Raw genomic sequence first — 15392 nt, 5'->3', positions numbered from 1 at the left:
GAGGAAAGATCCTTTGGATTCCAGCCCGAAAATGTAACCGAAACTCTCCGGATTAAATAAATAAAACCCAGGATTGCTTCATCCGTGTGTCTGTGATGTCATCCCACGCTGACAGCCCAGGCCCTGCTTTAATCCGAGATTCCCGGGGCAGGGGAAATGAATTCTCAGGGAAATCAGGAATTATCAGCTATTGCCTAAATGAGATTTCCGATTTGTGCCTCTCCCCACCCTCCAAATCCATCACCGGGCCTGGAGCAGCTTCCTGAGCCCGCCTGGGAGACACCCGAGGCTGCTGGAGCAGCCCAGGAATTGAATTTAAATTAAAAAAAATATTAAAAAACCCTGGTGAAAGCCACGGCTCCGAGGGGGAGCTGGGATTTTCCAAAGGCTGCTGAAGGAGGAGGAGGAGGCTCCTGCAGAGCACAGGGGTGGGAGCTGTGCCCGGGTAGGGCTGGAAACTCCTCCAGGAGGGGCAGGAATTTATCCCCAGGGCAGGGAGAAATGGAAATTTATCCCCTGTAGAAATTTATCCACAGATAAGGGATGGACAGAAATTTATCCCTAGGCTGTGGCTGGATTCAAATTTCTCCCCAGGTCATGGATGGATAGAAATTTATCCCCAGCTCTTGGATAGATAGAAATTTATCTACAGGTTGTGGAGGATAAAAATTTATTTACAGGTCTTGGATGGATGGAAATTTATCCCCAGGTCAGGGATGGATGGAAATTTATCCCCAGGCTTGGATGGATTGAAATGTATCCCCTCTGATGCTCAATCCAAGGAAAATCCAACATTTTTATTCTGCTGCCATCAACAGCCCAGTAAAGACTCAGACACCAAAACCTCTTAAATTTGATTTTTTATTTCATTGCAGAAGAAAATCCAACGTCGGCCTCGTTACGTTACGCATCTTTAATTATAAAAATAAGCAGAGAAAATAACTCGCCTCTCTCTCTCTCCTGGCTATGATATGTTTCAAATAACCTTTATATGAACACACAGAGCTTTACAAATGTCACGGAAACAATAAATAAGGACATATACCAGATATGCTCACTGTTTGTTCCAGTAATCAGCAAAAAATAAAAAACAAACCCAACTCCCGCCCCAAAACCCCCAAACTCTCTCCCTTTTCCCTTTTCCAGGTCTCTTTAAATTATAAATACAAATAACGCAAATTTATAATGGCACAAAAACGTCTAAAGTGCAAACAAATCACGAGACTCATGCAAACCTTCCCAGGGAAGCCCCTCCCAGCCCCGAGAGAAAAATCCTTGTGTGAGACTAAAAAAAATAAAGCAGAGCCGAACTCGGAGGTGAAATCGCTGGGCTTGGTCTGGGGGATCGTTCCCCATCCCGAGGGGTCTCTCATGCCCAAATCCGAACTTTTCCTTCATTCCCAAGGGGTGGGAAGAGCCTCCAAACCCCTCTCCTGAGCGGGGAGGGCTGGCAGTGCCCAGCTCAGGTGAGGGGAGGGAGGAGCCATCCCAAATCCCCAAATTCCCAAATCCCCAAATTCCCAAATCCCCAAATTCCCAAATTCCTCCCTGCCCCAGCGGGGGGACCAAAGCGGCCTCAAAGCAGCTCAAAAATTGGGAATTGTGGCTCTTTGGGACAGGGGTGGCTCAGGGGGAATTCCTGGGGCACCACAGCAAACCCCAGCACGGGGAATCCTCTCCCCACTCCTCTGCCCGCCCACATTCAGGAGGAATCACTGCTGGGAAGGGGAATTTCTTTATGGAATCCCCCCAAAAATGGTGGGATTGGGAGGTCCAGGGCTCCAAATCTGCTTTTGGGGTTGCAGAGAAATGAGAGGGTGAGGAAGCCGCTTTCCATGGGGAATATCCCAGCCCAGTGTCCTGGGAGAGCTCTTGGAGCCTTTGGGATCCCAGACTGGGAGCTCTGGAGCACGGGCTGAGCCTCCCAGCTGGGGTTTGGCCACTGCCCCGAGCCAGGGAAAGATTTTTGTGCCCCGTTCCCAAATAAAAGCATGGACTGGATGTACAAAGCCCAGCGGGATTCCCTGGCTCCCAACAGGAAGTCAGGGAGGCACCGCTGGGATCAATTCCTAAATGTAATCCCAATTTTAGGGCTGGGATATTCCAGAAAATTTTGGTTTCCACCTCTCAGAACCTCTTCGTGTCAGCCTCTCAATCCCTGCCTGGTTCAGGAAGGAGCAGCTCTGCATCTTCCTTGCCCTTGCCCCATTTGGAGTATCCCCAAAAAAATAAAATCACAAATTCTGATCTTCCACCAGTGTCAGCAACATTGGTGGTTTTTTGGTTTTTTTTCTTTTTTTTGCTGTTTCCAATTCTCTGCCAGCACTTTTGGGTGACATTTTGTGAAGACAGCGACATCTGAAACGCTGCCACTGCGCCTGGTTTTGATATTTTAGCAGCAAGTTCTGGTTTAAAGGCTTTGTGGTTTTCCAAACAACACACACACAAAAAAATTAAAGTTCTATTGCTTCAGGTTTCCATGAGAAAGAGAGATCCCTCCTTCCTCAGCTCTCCAATGGTCTGAGGCAGAGTTTCCCTCTCTGCAGAGGCTCCAGGGATGGATTTGGGATTGGCCTGGGGATCCCACCCCACAGAGGGGAGGTTTGGCCTCACCAGGGCTGTGGTGGGGAGGGGGTTTGGGGTCTCCCAGCTCTGCTCTTCCTCCCAGAGCCCGCTGAGGAGGAGGAGGAGGAGGAGGATGGAGCAAAGGCAGCTCCCAGAGCCCTCATTCCCCATCCTCAGCTTTCCTGCTGGAGCTCAGGAGAATCTGGGATTTCCCTGCCTTTCCCCGGAGATCCTCATGGGAGCTTTCCCCTCTGAGATTCCCAAAGGATCTGATGATCCCGAAATTTCCCAAAGGATCTGATGATCCCGAAATTTCCCAAAGGATCTGATGATCCCGAAATTTCCCAAAGGATCTGATGATCCCAAAATTTCCCAAAGGATCTGATGATCCCGAAATTCCCAGCGGCTCTGCCTCGGGTCTAAGTGCATCTCCTGGCAGCCCCGTGTGGGGACAGGACTGACCAGCCTGACCTTGGGGTTTTTCTGGATTTTTCCTCAATTTTAGCTCTGACAGGCCGTTCCTGGCCCTGCAATTCCCATCCTAAACCTTTCCCCTCTTCCTCTCTGAAAAGGCCACAGAGTGGAACGTGAACTCCTGACTATGACAGAGGTGCTGCTTCCAGAAAAACAAAACAATAACAAAGAAAGAGCTGACTTACAAAAAACTCAGTTTAGGCAATAAAGTTATTCTGTCCTGCTCCTTTGAAGCAGACTCTGGCGGAGTTCATGGACAGCACAGACAGATTTTAGCACTATTTATACCACAGTTAGAGCAAGGCCTTTAATACTCTAATCTTAAGACAGGCTTTGTTGCTGTTAGGCTTCGTTTAAAGCTTCAGGCGGTTAAATACAGTACAGAGATGTGAGCTTTGAAATACAACGCACGATCAGACACCTCCTGGCCAGCTCCAGGTGGGACACGTCCCTCTCCAGGTTTGGGGGTTTTTGGGGTGGTTTGGACTCGTTTTGCACCGTGGGGCCGGGTCCTGGCGGCTTAAACCGCGCAGGGAGTTTGGTAAAGCCCGGTTTAAACGCGCTCCCAGCGCTCTGCTGGAGGGTTAGGACTGAGCGTGGCACTGCAGGGGCAGGAACGCGACGTCCGCGTTCCTCCGTGGCCAGCACGGATTCATGACACGAACCCCACGGGACATTTTTGGGATGTGCAAGAGCTCTTAGTGCAACTTTGGCCGCGTGAGGGAGAGGAGCTGCTCCTCCCCTCAGTGCCAAATCTCCAGGCCTGGGTGGTGCCAGTTTGGGGACAAACCTCCAAAATTTGCTGCATGGAGGCCCGACCACCTACTTAAAACCAAGATTTTTTTGTTTGTTTGTTTTTGTGGGCTAATAGATTTTTTTTTTTTTTGTGGGGAGAAGAGAAGAGCCGGAGCCGTTCGGCTGCCGCACCGAGCGCCGCCCGGGAGGAGCAAAAATGAACTAAACCTGCCCCAAGGAACCAAACCCGGCTCCTTGGGGAGCTCAGAGGGGCTAAAACACCGACAGTCCAGCGGCTTTGGGGTGCAGAGCCCTCAGCTTTGGTCGCGCTCGGCCTCCCCTCGGGCCGCGTCAGGCGCGCTCGGCCGAGCCGCGCTTGGCGTGTGCCGGCGCCGAGCCCTCACCTCGGAGGTTCCTGAGGAGCAGCTTCAGCTTCTGCGGCTCCGAGAGCCTCCTGCGCAGGGACTCGGCCCGCGGGGGGCCCTGGGCGCAGTGGTCGCTCTGCAGCAGGTGGAACAGGCTGGCCATGCTGGGGCCCAGCTTCTCCATCAGGCTCTCCTTGATGGTGCTCACCGTGGCCTCGTCGCACTCCAGCAGGCTCCTCACCAGCTTGGTGTAATACCTGCGGCAGAGGAACACGGTTAGAGCGAGGTGAACCCCCAGATGGGTGGCAAAATGGGGACAATCAGGGGGTTTGACTCGTCTGATGCCTTCAGTTTTATTTCCTGTATTTCAGCCCTGTGCTGCCCAGGGTGCAGCTCTGAGCTCACACTCAGGCTCACTCAGCTCCTCACACAGCAGGAACACAAAACAAATCCTGTTCCTGCTGCACCCCAAGGACAGCTGGGACAAGGGTTCAGCCCAAAAGCACAAACAAGGGGGGCTGAGGGAGGAACGAGAAGGATGGGACTGCAGAACCTGGGGCTGCAATGGGACAGTGAAACCCCAATGTGCAAATGGACCAGAACTTATCAAAGGGGGAGACCTCGGGACCGGCTGTGCATTTTGTGCCCATTTTGGGTCCATTTTGTGCCCATTCTGTGCCCATTTTGGGTCCCCCTTGGGTGCAGCCCTGGCCAGGCTCTTGTCCTGCCCAAGGTTCACCCTAAAGCCCTTTCAATAAATCTCTGCTTTATTCCCCAGCTCTGCCCAGTCTCTGCTCCAGCTCAGCTCTCCCAAGGCCTCACATCCAGAGCGTGTTTGGCATTGATTTCTGATGGTGTTGTCAGAATTTTTAAGGCTGGGAAAGGCCTCACAAGGCCGAGTCCAACCTGGTTGTCGCTGCCCCCAAGAGCCCCTGGCAGAGGGGAGGAACACCATCGCCAAAATTCTGATTTAATTGCCCTAAACCAGCAGCTGCCCCGGCTCTGGGAGGTGAGGGACTGAGCACAGTGGGTTTGGAGTGATCCTGGTGGACGGGGAAGGGAAAAAGAGGAGGTGAGCGATGCAGAAATGGTTAAAGGGTGTGATTCACTCTCTGCTGAACACCCGAGCTCCTGGAGCTTGGGGAAGGAAAATAATTGATGTTGGCAACAACAGATCCTGCTGGGATCTCAGCCTGGCCTGGCCGCTGCTCTGAGGCAGAGCCACGACCGATCCATCCCTGCGGCACCATTGTCCTTCTGTCCCTTTTGTCCCCCTTGTCCCCCTGGTTCCTTTCCCTGCACAGCCCCACAAGGAGCAGAAGGGGGAGAAGCAGCTCAGTTCAATCCTGGCAGATTCCCTCGGGACAGATCTTTAGGACACACAATCCATTGTCATTTCCCTTTGTCCCCCTTGTCCCTTTTGTCCCTCTGGTCCCTTTCCCTGCACAGCCTTGCAAGGACCACAGGGACAAGCAGCTCACTCCAAGCCTGGCAGATCCCTGGATTCCCTCGGGACCTCCTCAGGATCCGTTGTCACCTCCGAGCCCACCACGCACCAAACCCCGAGCGAGGCTCCCCCTGCCCCCCCCAGCTGCACCTTCCCCTTCCAGCAGCCCTGGGCACGAATTCCTTGTCCAAGGAGCAGCCAGGACGTGAATTCCCAGCCCTGCTGAGGATTCCTGCAGGGAATGCTCCTCCACAGCCCCAGAGCGTGGCTGGGAGAGCACCTGGCACCTCCCTGCACCAGGGAACGCCTTCCCAGGGACACAGAGCCGGGAACAAGGGCAGCAGTCCCACATTTGCTGGGATCCCTGCCTGGGAGGACGTCGGGGAACTTATTTTAAGCCCTTTAAGGTCACGGTGACATTTTTTTCCACGGGAGCAGAGAGGAGAACAACCTGCAGGTGGAGGAGGGGAAGGAAGAGGGAAATGAGAGTTCCCATTGAAATCCTTCCCAGCTCTCAGCCTTTGGAGCAGCCAGGGGAGGTCGGGTGAGGTCAAAGGACAAAAGCCCCAGGCTCTGGCTCGCTGTGAGCCGCGTCTGGAGTGGAGATGAGCAAAGCTGAGCCAGGCTTAAAGCAGGGCCAGACACGGAGCTCATCCAGAGCCGGGCTGTGAGCTGAGCTTTTCCTGCCCTGAGCTGACGGCAGGAAGGTGCAGTGACCTTTAACTCCTTCCCCTGGGTGGCCGCGCTCCGATCCCGTGTGCCGGGCTGGGAAAGCAGGATGCTCCTCCAGCCTGGGAGCTGGGAAATGCCGCCGCTTTTGTTCCTCAGCGAATGTGTCACCACATCCTCTGCCCGGCCCGGGAGGAGCTGCCTCCACCTCGGGAAAGTTCCAGGGCTCGGTCCTGCCCGAGGAGCATCCCCAGCACCGCCCGAGCGTCCCCGTGTCCCCTCCAGGGGCTGCCGAGCTCCATCCCTTCAACCACAGAGCTGCCTCTCCTCTCCCAGCAAACCTCTTCCAAAAGACACTCGAGTTTCATTTTTACTCCTCCCAGTAAAATTTTGCCTTCCCGATTTTGCCATTCTCTAGGTAGACAAGAAAAAAAAATTCTCCGTCTACAACAGAGTTTTCTCTAATAGGAAATAGGTTTCCATAATCCTTTCAACTCTGAATATTCTGGGATCCTCTGCATAAATTTATTGTGGTTAATGCAATGTAAAATGTGTTTATCCCCTACACACCTCTCCGGGGACAGGTCTGGAGGTTTGGGGTGCTCCTGGATCCAGCCAAAGCCACCCCAGAGGAGCTGAGCCTTGGCCACAGCCAGCGACCCAGAGCTCCATTTGCTCTCCAACCCCAGAATTATTTCCTCCAGCCTCTCCGAAAGATCTCCTTTATCCCAATCACAAGACTCAGCACTGCCTGTTCCAGGGTTTGGAGGAAGAAATCCCTGTCCCTGCAGCGTGACTGCAGCAGCTCCCTGGAGCCTCCCCGTGTCCCTTGTCCTTGGAGGACGGGGACAGTCCTGTGCCCAGGGGAAGGCAGTAGTTTCTTTTCATTCTACTGATATGTGAAAAGTAGTGGAGTACTTTTAACAGTGTGGGCAAAAAAGTTCAGAAGTCTTTTGAATAATATCACATTAAAAGCTTTTTCAAATAAACAGTATTGGAATGACACTTTGCAATTGGTGTGAAATTCACACTGTCTTGACTGGGAAACAGCCAGATGTAAACACCGGTTACAAATCACAACACCGGCATCAATTCTTTTTCATCTTTCATCAGTTTAGAATTTATGGAGGTTTTGGCACTAAATTTCAGATTGGCTCCTAGATTCCCCCTTTGTAAATATAAAAGGGAACAGCATCTTAAACAACTGAAAAATTACTATTAGATTTTCAGTGCTATGTAATAAAATAAGATATACTTAGTGGTAGAAGGCTGTACTAAAAAAGAAGTGCTGCATAAAAAAGAGGGAGTTTTTTTAAACCTTTGCTTTAAAGGTTTGGGGTCTGGCACCGTCGTTTCTCCATCCCAGATCCTGAGGACGCAAGGGGAGCCCCACGTACCGGTTTGAGAACTGGTTTGGGAGCTGCACCACCTCGGTGATGGCCTCGGGGTTGCGCCGGGCGATGCCGCACATGTCCAGCTTGCTGTAGCACTCCTCCTGCACCTCGGAGATCATCCTCTGGAAGGTGGAGCACCTGCGGATGGCCAGGAACACCTTGGACGTCACCCCGTTGGCGATGCACTTGAGGCTCTCCTTCACGAAAGCCTTTCCCTGCGAACGGAAATAAATGAGTTGGTTTTCCACGGGGGAGAAGAAAACCCAAAATTAACGCCCTGGGAAATGTTTAAAGCACAATGGTTCAATGAGGAGGGGGAGATGTTGGAGTGCTGCCCCAGCCCGGGTTCCCCAGGGAGACAGAAAGGCACAGGGGTTGAATTGAAACCTTTAGAGAAACTAAAATGTGTTAAACCATGTAAATATGAACCATCTGCGCTAATTACCCTCCTGCAATTCCAGACCTGCCAGGCACGGCGGGGAATGGGGCTTGGACTCTCCCAATTCTTGCAGAGTTGTGGCTCTCAGCAGTTGGGATGCTCTGAGCTCCCATTCCCAAAAGATTTAGGCAGCGGGAATGTTTGGCCTGGGAATGCCAGGACCAGAGATGGAGCAGTCCTGCCCCACAGATCCACTCATAATGAATTTAATGCCAATTAAAGGGCCTCATTTAATGCCATTCTGGTTCAGACCTCAAGGACCTTTAGGAGCTTTTACATCTGTCCTTGGGAGCAGGAGCACAGGGAACTGTGTGAATTTTGGGAGGGAAGCGCAGAGGGAGAGGGATTTTGGCAGAACCCTCCAATATTTTCTCATTTATTCTCCCTGCAGCCCCAACCTGGCCGTGAATTCCCAGACCCAAACGCTTCCAAGTCAAAGCCCAGCCCTGTGCCAGGTCACACAGGCAGGAGATTTATTCTGTTTGAAGAACATTTCTATTTCCTCACGGAGAGGAAACCTCGCTCTCCTCCCCACGGAACCCTCCGTGCCAAGTCCTCACAGGGAGCGGGTGGAAAAAGAGCCCTGGAGGAGAAATAAAAAACGCTTGGAGCCAGAAACGAGGGGCTGGGAGCAGCGGGAAGGGCTGCAGGGAGGGGAGGGTTAATCCTGCCCAAAGCACAGCTTAAATTAAGGCAGGCATTGAGCGGAGCTCCCAGCACGTGCTTTAGAACCCGCAGGGGCTTGAAAAGGCGGCTCCCGTTTATCCTCGGCCGGGTTTTATTTTTGGCTGGGTTTGATCCATTCCTGGCCAGGTTTGGTCCATCCCCGGCCGGGTTTGGTCCATCCCCGGCCGGGTTTGGTCCATCCCCGGCCGGGTTTGGTCCATCCTTGGCCGGGTTTGGTCCATTCCTGGCCGGGTTTGGTCCATTCCCGGCCGGGTTTGGTCCATTCCTGGCCGGGTTTGGTCCATCCCCGGCCGGGTTTGATCCATTCCTGGCCGGGTTTGGTCCATCCCCGGCCGGGTTTGATCCATTCCTGGCCGGGTTTGGTCCATCCCCGGCCGGGTTGGGTCCATCCCCGGCCGGGTTTGGTCCATCCCTGGCCGGGTTTGGTCCATCCCTGGCCGGGTTTGGTCCATCCCTGGCCGGGTTGGATCCATCCCTGGCCGGGTTGGGTCCATCCCTGGCCGGGTTGGGTCCATCCCCGGCCGGGTTTGATCCATTCCTGGCCGGGTTTGATCCATCCCCGGCCGGGTTTGGTCCATCCCTGGCCGGGTTTGGTCCATCCCTGGCCGGGTTGGGTCCATCCCTGGCCGTACCTGAGTGTCGAATTTTGCGGCGCTGTAGAGGAAGGATTTGCAGATGTCGTACATCCCGTCCGTGTCACACGTGGAGTTCTCCAGGCAGGCGAAGGCGCCGCAGCCCACCTGGAGGGCGCTGTTCAGGCAGCGGACAACCTCTGCTGGAGAGAGGCACGGGGGGAATGTCAGAACAGGGACAGGGACTACAGCCCACAGCCAGATCCCACTCCAGGAGAGGGGCACAGGAATGTCAGCACAGGGATCCCAGCCCGAGGTTAAATCCCACTCCAGGAGAGAGGCATGGGAATGTCAGAACAGGACAGGGATCCCAGCCCACAGCCAGATCCTGCTCTGGGAGAGGCACGGGAATGTCAGCACAGGGACAGGGATCCCAGCCCGAGGTTACATCCTGCTCCAGGATTGAGGCACAGGAATGTCAGCACAGGGATCCCAAATCCCTCTCTGGCACCAGGCCAGGCAGGCACGGTTCAGACCCGCCCCGATGCTCCAAAATCTGCCATGGGATCAAGGTGGAAGAGTCCCACCTGGAGAAGGCTCCAGGGAGACCTCAGAGCCCCTTCTGGTGCTGAAAAGTGGATGGTAAAAAAGTGGGAAAGCGACTTTTTATGTGCACGGTGACAGAACAGCTGGGAATGGGTTTAAGCTGAAAGAGGAGAGATTTAGGTCGGATATCAGGGGGAAATTCCTCACTTGGAGGGCAGTGAGGCCCTGGCACAGGGGAGGTGTGGATTCCTCATCCCTGGCAGTGCCCAAGGCCAGGCTGGAGCCGCCTGGGACAGTGGGAAGTGTCCCTGCAATGGCAGGGGACGGGATGAGCTTTAAGGTCCCTTCCAACCCAAACCATTCCAGGATTCCATAATCCTATAATTCCATGATTCTATAATTCCATGATTTTATAATTCTATGTTTCTACAATCCCAGGATCCTACAATCCCAGGGTTCTCTGAAGACACGACCAGCACCCAAGGAACAGAAACTCCAACTACCAAACCCTCCTGGTCCTGGCTTGGATGGGGGCCCAGAAATGTCCATCCCAACCCCGATCCTCACTCCAGGCATTTCCATCTCTATCCCAACTCCCTCTGAGGAAGGAGCAGGGATGAGGATGGGCCAGTGGAAAACTCCGAATGCTGAGATCTCCCCCGTGGTCTTTGTCCCACGGGAGCAGCCTGGCAGCACCTGGCTCACAAAACCACTCCGAAAATGAGACTGAAGTCTCAGGAAATTGCACTCTTCGGGAGGTGTTTGTGCTTTTCTAAAACGCCTGAATTACCTAGAAAGAAGATTTTAGCTCGGGGGTCAATTCCCAGCACTCAAAAGGACTCGATCCGGCAGCTGGGTGCTAAAACTGCCCTGGGAGTGTGCAAGTGTAGCCAAAAATGGTCATTTTTTAGAAAAGATTCGGGAGGGGAAGGGAAATTCGTGCAGAAAAAGTTCAGGTAATGGAGCTGCGGGGATAATGAAACCCCGGAGGCGGCGGTGGGGTATCCGTGTCATCCCGGCTTCCTCGGAGCAGATCCAGTGCGTTTTAACAGTGAATCAGCACAATTGCCACATGATTGCCCCGAAATTAGCCGGGATTAACCCCTCGGGGCGAGCCGAGCATCTGTCCCCTCCCGCGCCCGGGCCAGGCACGCTCGGCTCCGGTTACCAGACATTCTTGGGGGGAGAAGAAATGCGAGCTCAGGGTCCCCCCTGCAGCCCCGGGGTGTGGGAAAAGTGAGGCTTTACCGGGAGAGAACACAAGTTATTAAATCTAAGTTAAACCCCAAAGAGAATTCTTTACAACCGGGATTTTTCCCGGAAAAAAAAAAAAAAAAAAAAAAAAAAAAAAAGAGGAATAATATATTAAAAAATCCCCCCATTAACCCCTCGTCGCTCCACGCTCTTGCTGACGTGCCTGAAGGGAGGAATATTCGAATATTCTGTAATTCATCCCCTCCCCGGTTCATAACCTCCCGCAGCACGAGCCAGCCCCGTAATTAGCTTTCCACAGGTCCCAATTAGAAGTTCGCTCGCAGCGGGCTCCGGGTGCGCGGGGCTCGGAGGGAGACCCCGGGTTCCTATAGCAACCAAATACAAAAGCAAATGCAGCGGGCACCCCTTCCCCAGCGCTGCAGAGCTAAAATAAGGCAGCTCTTAATGAGCTCCCAGTCAGGGCTTTAACATCTCTGCGGCACGGCAGAAGGAAAAAAATTTAAATTCCCATTGTTCCAGACAATGTCTCCAAGTTATCTCAGCAGCAAAGTCCACACATCCAGCTATATACATATATATATATATATATAATATATATATATATATATATATATATATTTTCCCCTCTCCATTGTGAAAGCGAGTTTGTTAAATGTATTTAACATTTAAATGTATTTTTATATTTTTTCGGTGGCAGCTGAGCGATGGTGATGGGTTGTGACAATCAGGGACAGCCCCTGGGTCACCGCATCCTTCAGAGCGGCGGCCCCGGCTCCCCCTGTTTGAACAGGCAGAACAATGGATTTTATCAACTTCCTAAAAAGCGAGGGATTTAACACCGGAAGGGAGAGGGAGGCATGCAAGCAGGAAAATAAAAAATGATTTTAAAAAAGCGCACGGGACTCGTTGAGGAGCTGGGGGAGGAGGGGAGAGCCCGGATCGCATCCTCGCAGCGCTTCCCTGCCCCGGCTCCTACAGGAGATCCCCGAGCAGCTCCTGCCAGCCCCGACAGGAGCACTGGTGCTGCCGGTAAGTTTAGAAAGAAAAAATAAAAAAAAAAAATAAAAAAAAAAGAAAAAGAAGAAGAAAAATCATCAGCAGAGAAATGTGAGACAGTTGAAGGCACGGGGGCTCCGAGCGTGGCGTTACCTGAGTTCTGCGCTGCCACCCGCGCCTTCCTGGGGCTCACGGAGTCATTCTGCTCGGCTTCGTGCGGCGCGGACGCTCTGAGCAGCAGCAGCAGCAGCAGACCGGACTTTAGGAGCATTCTCTGACAAGTTTCCGCTAAGACTGGGGTTGGGTTGGTTATTTTTTTTTTCCCTTTTTTTTGAGTGGCTCGATTTTTTCTCTCTCTCTCTCTTTTTTTTTTTTCCCCTCTCTCTCTTTTTTTTTTTTTTTTCCTCTCTCTCTCTTTTTTTTTTTTTTTTTTTTGGCTGTGTGCGCCTCTCCTCTCGCACTCGGGCTCGAGCGAAGATGTGGAGCTGGATGCGCGCTGGCAGGAGGGAGGGAAGCGAGGAAGGAAGGAGGGAGGGAAGGAGGGAGGAGGATCCCGGCGAGGCCGGGGATGAGCGCGGGGATGTGCGGAGGATCCGGGCGGCCCCTCTGGCTCCTGCTCGCTGGGGGACCGCGATCTGCCAGGGTTTTATAGCCGCCCTTATCGGTCCCCCCCGGGCTGAGGAGCCAATCGGCGGCGCTGGGCAGAGCCGGGGGAGGACTGGACTCATTCAAGCCCCGCAAAGCTGCGACTTCACAGGAAGAATCTTCTTTTTTTTTTCTTTTATTTTTTTTTTTTTTTCCAGCCCATTAAAAGTACCTGCCAAAGAACAATGAGCGAAAAGTTCATCCTCGGAGGAGCGGTGGGAAAGGGAGGGGAGGAGGAGGAGGAGGAGGAGGAGGGGGGAGGCTTCCTATGGATGGTGGAGCTCGAGGAAATGACAGCGCCGTCCTGAAGCGCCCCCACCGCCACAGAAAATCACCTGCCCTTTAGGAAAAGCCGCTCCCATCGTGATCCCGGGCTCGGGGCGGCTCTGAGGGGCTCGAGGGTGGCGATGGGGCTGGCGGGGACCCCCTCGCTCCTGCCCAGCTCTCGCCTCTCCCCGCGCTGCCGGTGCCTCCCTCCTGCCCCAGCCCTCGGGACTCATCCCCGCGCTCACGTAGGCGCATGCAAATCCCTCAAACCGCTCGTCCTGCCCCAAACCTCGCCCCAGCTCCCCTCACCTGCGCCGTTCCCGCCCTAAAATCAGCTGCCCAAACCTTTTGCTGCGTCCCAAGCCCCGGGTTCCAGGTGTCCCGCGGTTTTCCTCATCCCCCTCCTCTCCCTGCTCCAAACTCAATCCTGTTTTTCAGATTTCATAACGGGAGGAGGCACCCTAATGCCTGATTTAATCTCGGTTTTAATGGGCACGGAACGAGGATTAACGCGCTGTAGGATTGATTATCCCGGCTCCCAGGGACGATTCGGGGCTCTGGGTGTTCCAGGGCTGTGGAGCCTCAGAGCTGGGAGGAAACCGGGAAAGGTGAGAGGAGAAAGAATTCCCGAGAAAAAGTCACAAATTCCTGCAGCTTAGAACAAACCCGAGGATTCAGAGATCAGGTCTGGCTGACCTGAGCTCAGCTAATTTGGATCCTGAGCTCATTTGGGGCTCACTCTGCCACCCCCAGGATCTTTTCTGGGAAGGGAAGGACTCCCAGCTCTGTGGTGCCTTGGACAGGTCCATGGATCCATCCAGGTACAGAACTCCCCTGTGCCGAACCAATTCCACAAACGCCGTTCAGAGGAGGTGCAAAACCTCATTTTAGGGCGTTTATTGGGGATTTTGGCAGCTGAATTTAACTTTTAATTTACCTTTAATTTAAGGCAGTGAGGAAGAATTTCAAGAGGAGCAGGAGGAGGCTCCTTCCATGGAGCTCCAGGAGCTTTGCCTGCTGCTTTGCCTCATTCCTGATTTTTTTTTCCCTGGGAAAACTCTGGATCCTGCCCATCCCTGCCTCCCATCTCTCCCGGGAAGGCGCTGCCAGCCCGGCCCGGGCAGCGCTGCCCCGTCCCGGCGGTTTCGGCTCCCTTGGAACGGGAACAGGAGCGAGGTTGTGCTCCTGCCCGGGGGTCACGGGAACAGCTGTGCCAGATGTTCCAGGCGCGCTCCAAAAGCCCTGAAACCGGAGGGTTTCGGGTTTCGGGTTTCGGCTCCGGGTTTGGGGCACCGAGCCAAATTCATTAAATAAAGAAAAAAAAAAATCCAAGAAAAAGAAGCGGCAGCCCCGCAAAGCGTTGTGGTTTCTCCACTTCAGAGCCCCGGTCCAGTTTGGAAGCGAGAATAATCCCGGAGGGTTTGATCCTGATTAAATCAAAAGCAACTCTGGCAGCGACTTCAATGGGGGCTGAGTCACGGCTCCAGCGCCGTCCTCTCCTCTCCTCTCCTCTCCTCTCCTCTCCTCTCCTCTCCTCTCCTCTCCTCTCCTCTCCTCTCCTCTCCTCTCCTCTCCTCTCCTCTCCTCTCCTCTCCTCTCCTCTCCTCTCCTCTCCTCTCCTCTCCTCTCCTCTCCTCTCCTCTCCTCTCCTCTCCTCTCCTCTCCTCTCCTCTCCTCTCCTCTCCTCTCCTCTCCTCTCCTCTCCTCTCCTCGAATCTCCTCTCCTCTCCTCGAATCTCCTCTCCTCTCCTCGAATCTCCTCTCCTCTCCTCTCATTTTCCACACGATTGCACCGCGAGCTCCCATCCCTGCACCCCTTCACCCCCAAGGTGAACATTCCCAATTTTTGGGGCTTTTTGTGGCTTTTTGAGGCTGCAAACCTCGGCAGGTTTTCCTGGCCCTCCACAGGAGCACATCCGCACCCACAGGAGTCCAAGGGGACACGGAAATGATTCCAGCACATTTTCTGCCCTTTTTCCCCACTTTTTTCCCCCCTCTCCTTTCAAGGATTTGCTCCCTGAGGGCCACGTTTGATGTTTGGACCTGCTGCAGGTTTGAATTTGGAGCAGCAGGAGCAGGAGGGGGTGAGGCTCACCTGGTGTTGGATCAGGACACGAACAGTAAAACTCCAGGAAAACTCCATGCAGGCCGCAAAAAGACCCTGTGGAGGCAGAATTTTTATTATTTTGCTTTAAAAGAGCTGGGGGTGATGATTCCAGGAGTGAGGGACCCGCACTGAGCCGATGTCAAATTTGTCAGGGGAGTCGTAAAAGCGAATTTCTGCCCAAGACCTCAGAGTGCTGCACTGCCAGAGCAAATTTACTCTTTTTTTGTGTATTGAAGGCAACAAGGGCTCAGAATTCCCTGGAAACTTCC

General features: G+C 53.5%; 1 protein-coding gene and 1 long non-coding RNA gene across 2 annotated transcripts; both read right to left on the bottom strand.

The window, feature by feature from the left end:
• Nucleotides 1–847: 847 nt before the first annotated feature.
• STC1 (stanniocalcin 1) lies at nucleotides 848–12479 on the bottom strand. The gene is made up of 4 exons (XM_063420005.1): nucleotides 12258–12479; nucleotides 9408–9550; nucleotides 7653–7864; nucleotides 848–4396 (listed from the first exon to the last, which is right to left on the bottom strand). Exons 1-4 carry the CDS (start codon nucleotides 12373–12375, stop codon nucleotides 4126–4128), a joined length of 744 nt encoding a protein of 247 aa, XP_063276075.1. The 5' UTR covers nucleotides 12376–12479; the 3' UTR covers nucleotides 848–4125.
• Nucleotides 12480–12869: 390 nt separating this feature from the next.
• On the bottom strand, nucleotides 12870–13461 carry LOC134562562 (uncharacterized). The gene is made up of 2 exons (XR_010083197.1): nucleotides 13085–13461; nucleotides 12870–12921 (listed from the first exon to the last, which is right to left on the bottom strand). It is a non-coding gene; the product is annotated as an uncharacterized LOC134562562 (long non-coding RNA).
• Between the last annotated feature and the right edge of the window lie 1931 nt (nucleotides 13462–15392).

Source organism: Prinia subflava, chromosome 29, assembly GCF_021018805.1.
Source record: "Prinia subflava isolate CZ2003 ecotype Zambia chromosome 29, Cam_Psub_1.2, whole genome shotgun sequence".
Classification (NCBI taxonomy): Eukaryota; Metazoa; Chordata; class Aves; order Passeriformes; family Cisticolidae; genus Prinia; species Prinia subflava.
The sequence above is the reverse complement of the archived record's forward strand: the minus strand, read 5'-3'. Positions and strand labels throughout refer to the sequence as shown.

What these genes read in the sequence shown, in the direction of transcription:
- STC1 (XM_063420005.1), bottom strand. Translation starts at nt 12,375, where the DNA reads ATGCTCCTAAAGTCCGGTCTGCTGCTGCTGCTGCTGCTCAGAGCGTCC. An exon ending in GGTGGCAGCGCAGAACTCAG is followed by an intron (nt 9,551 to 12,257) that starts GTAACGCCACGC and finishes GCCTCTCTCCAG; the next exon opens with CAGAGGTTGTCCGCTGCCTG. An exon ending in CCGCAAAATTCGACACTCAG is followed by an intron (nt 7,865 to 9,407) that starts GTACGGCCAGGG and finishes TTCCGTTCGCAG; the next exon opens with GGAAAGGCTTTCGTGAAGGA.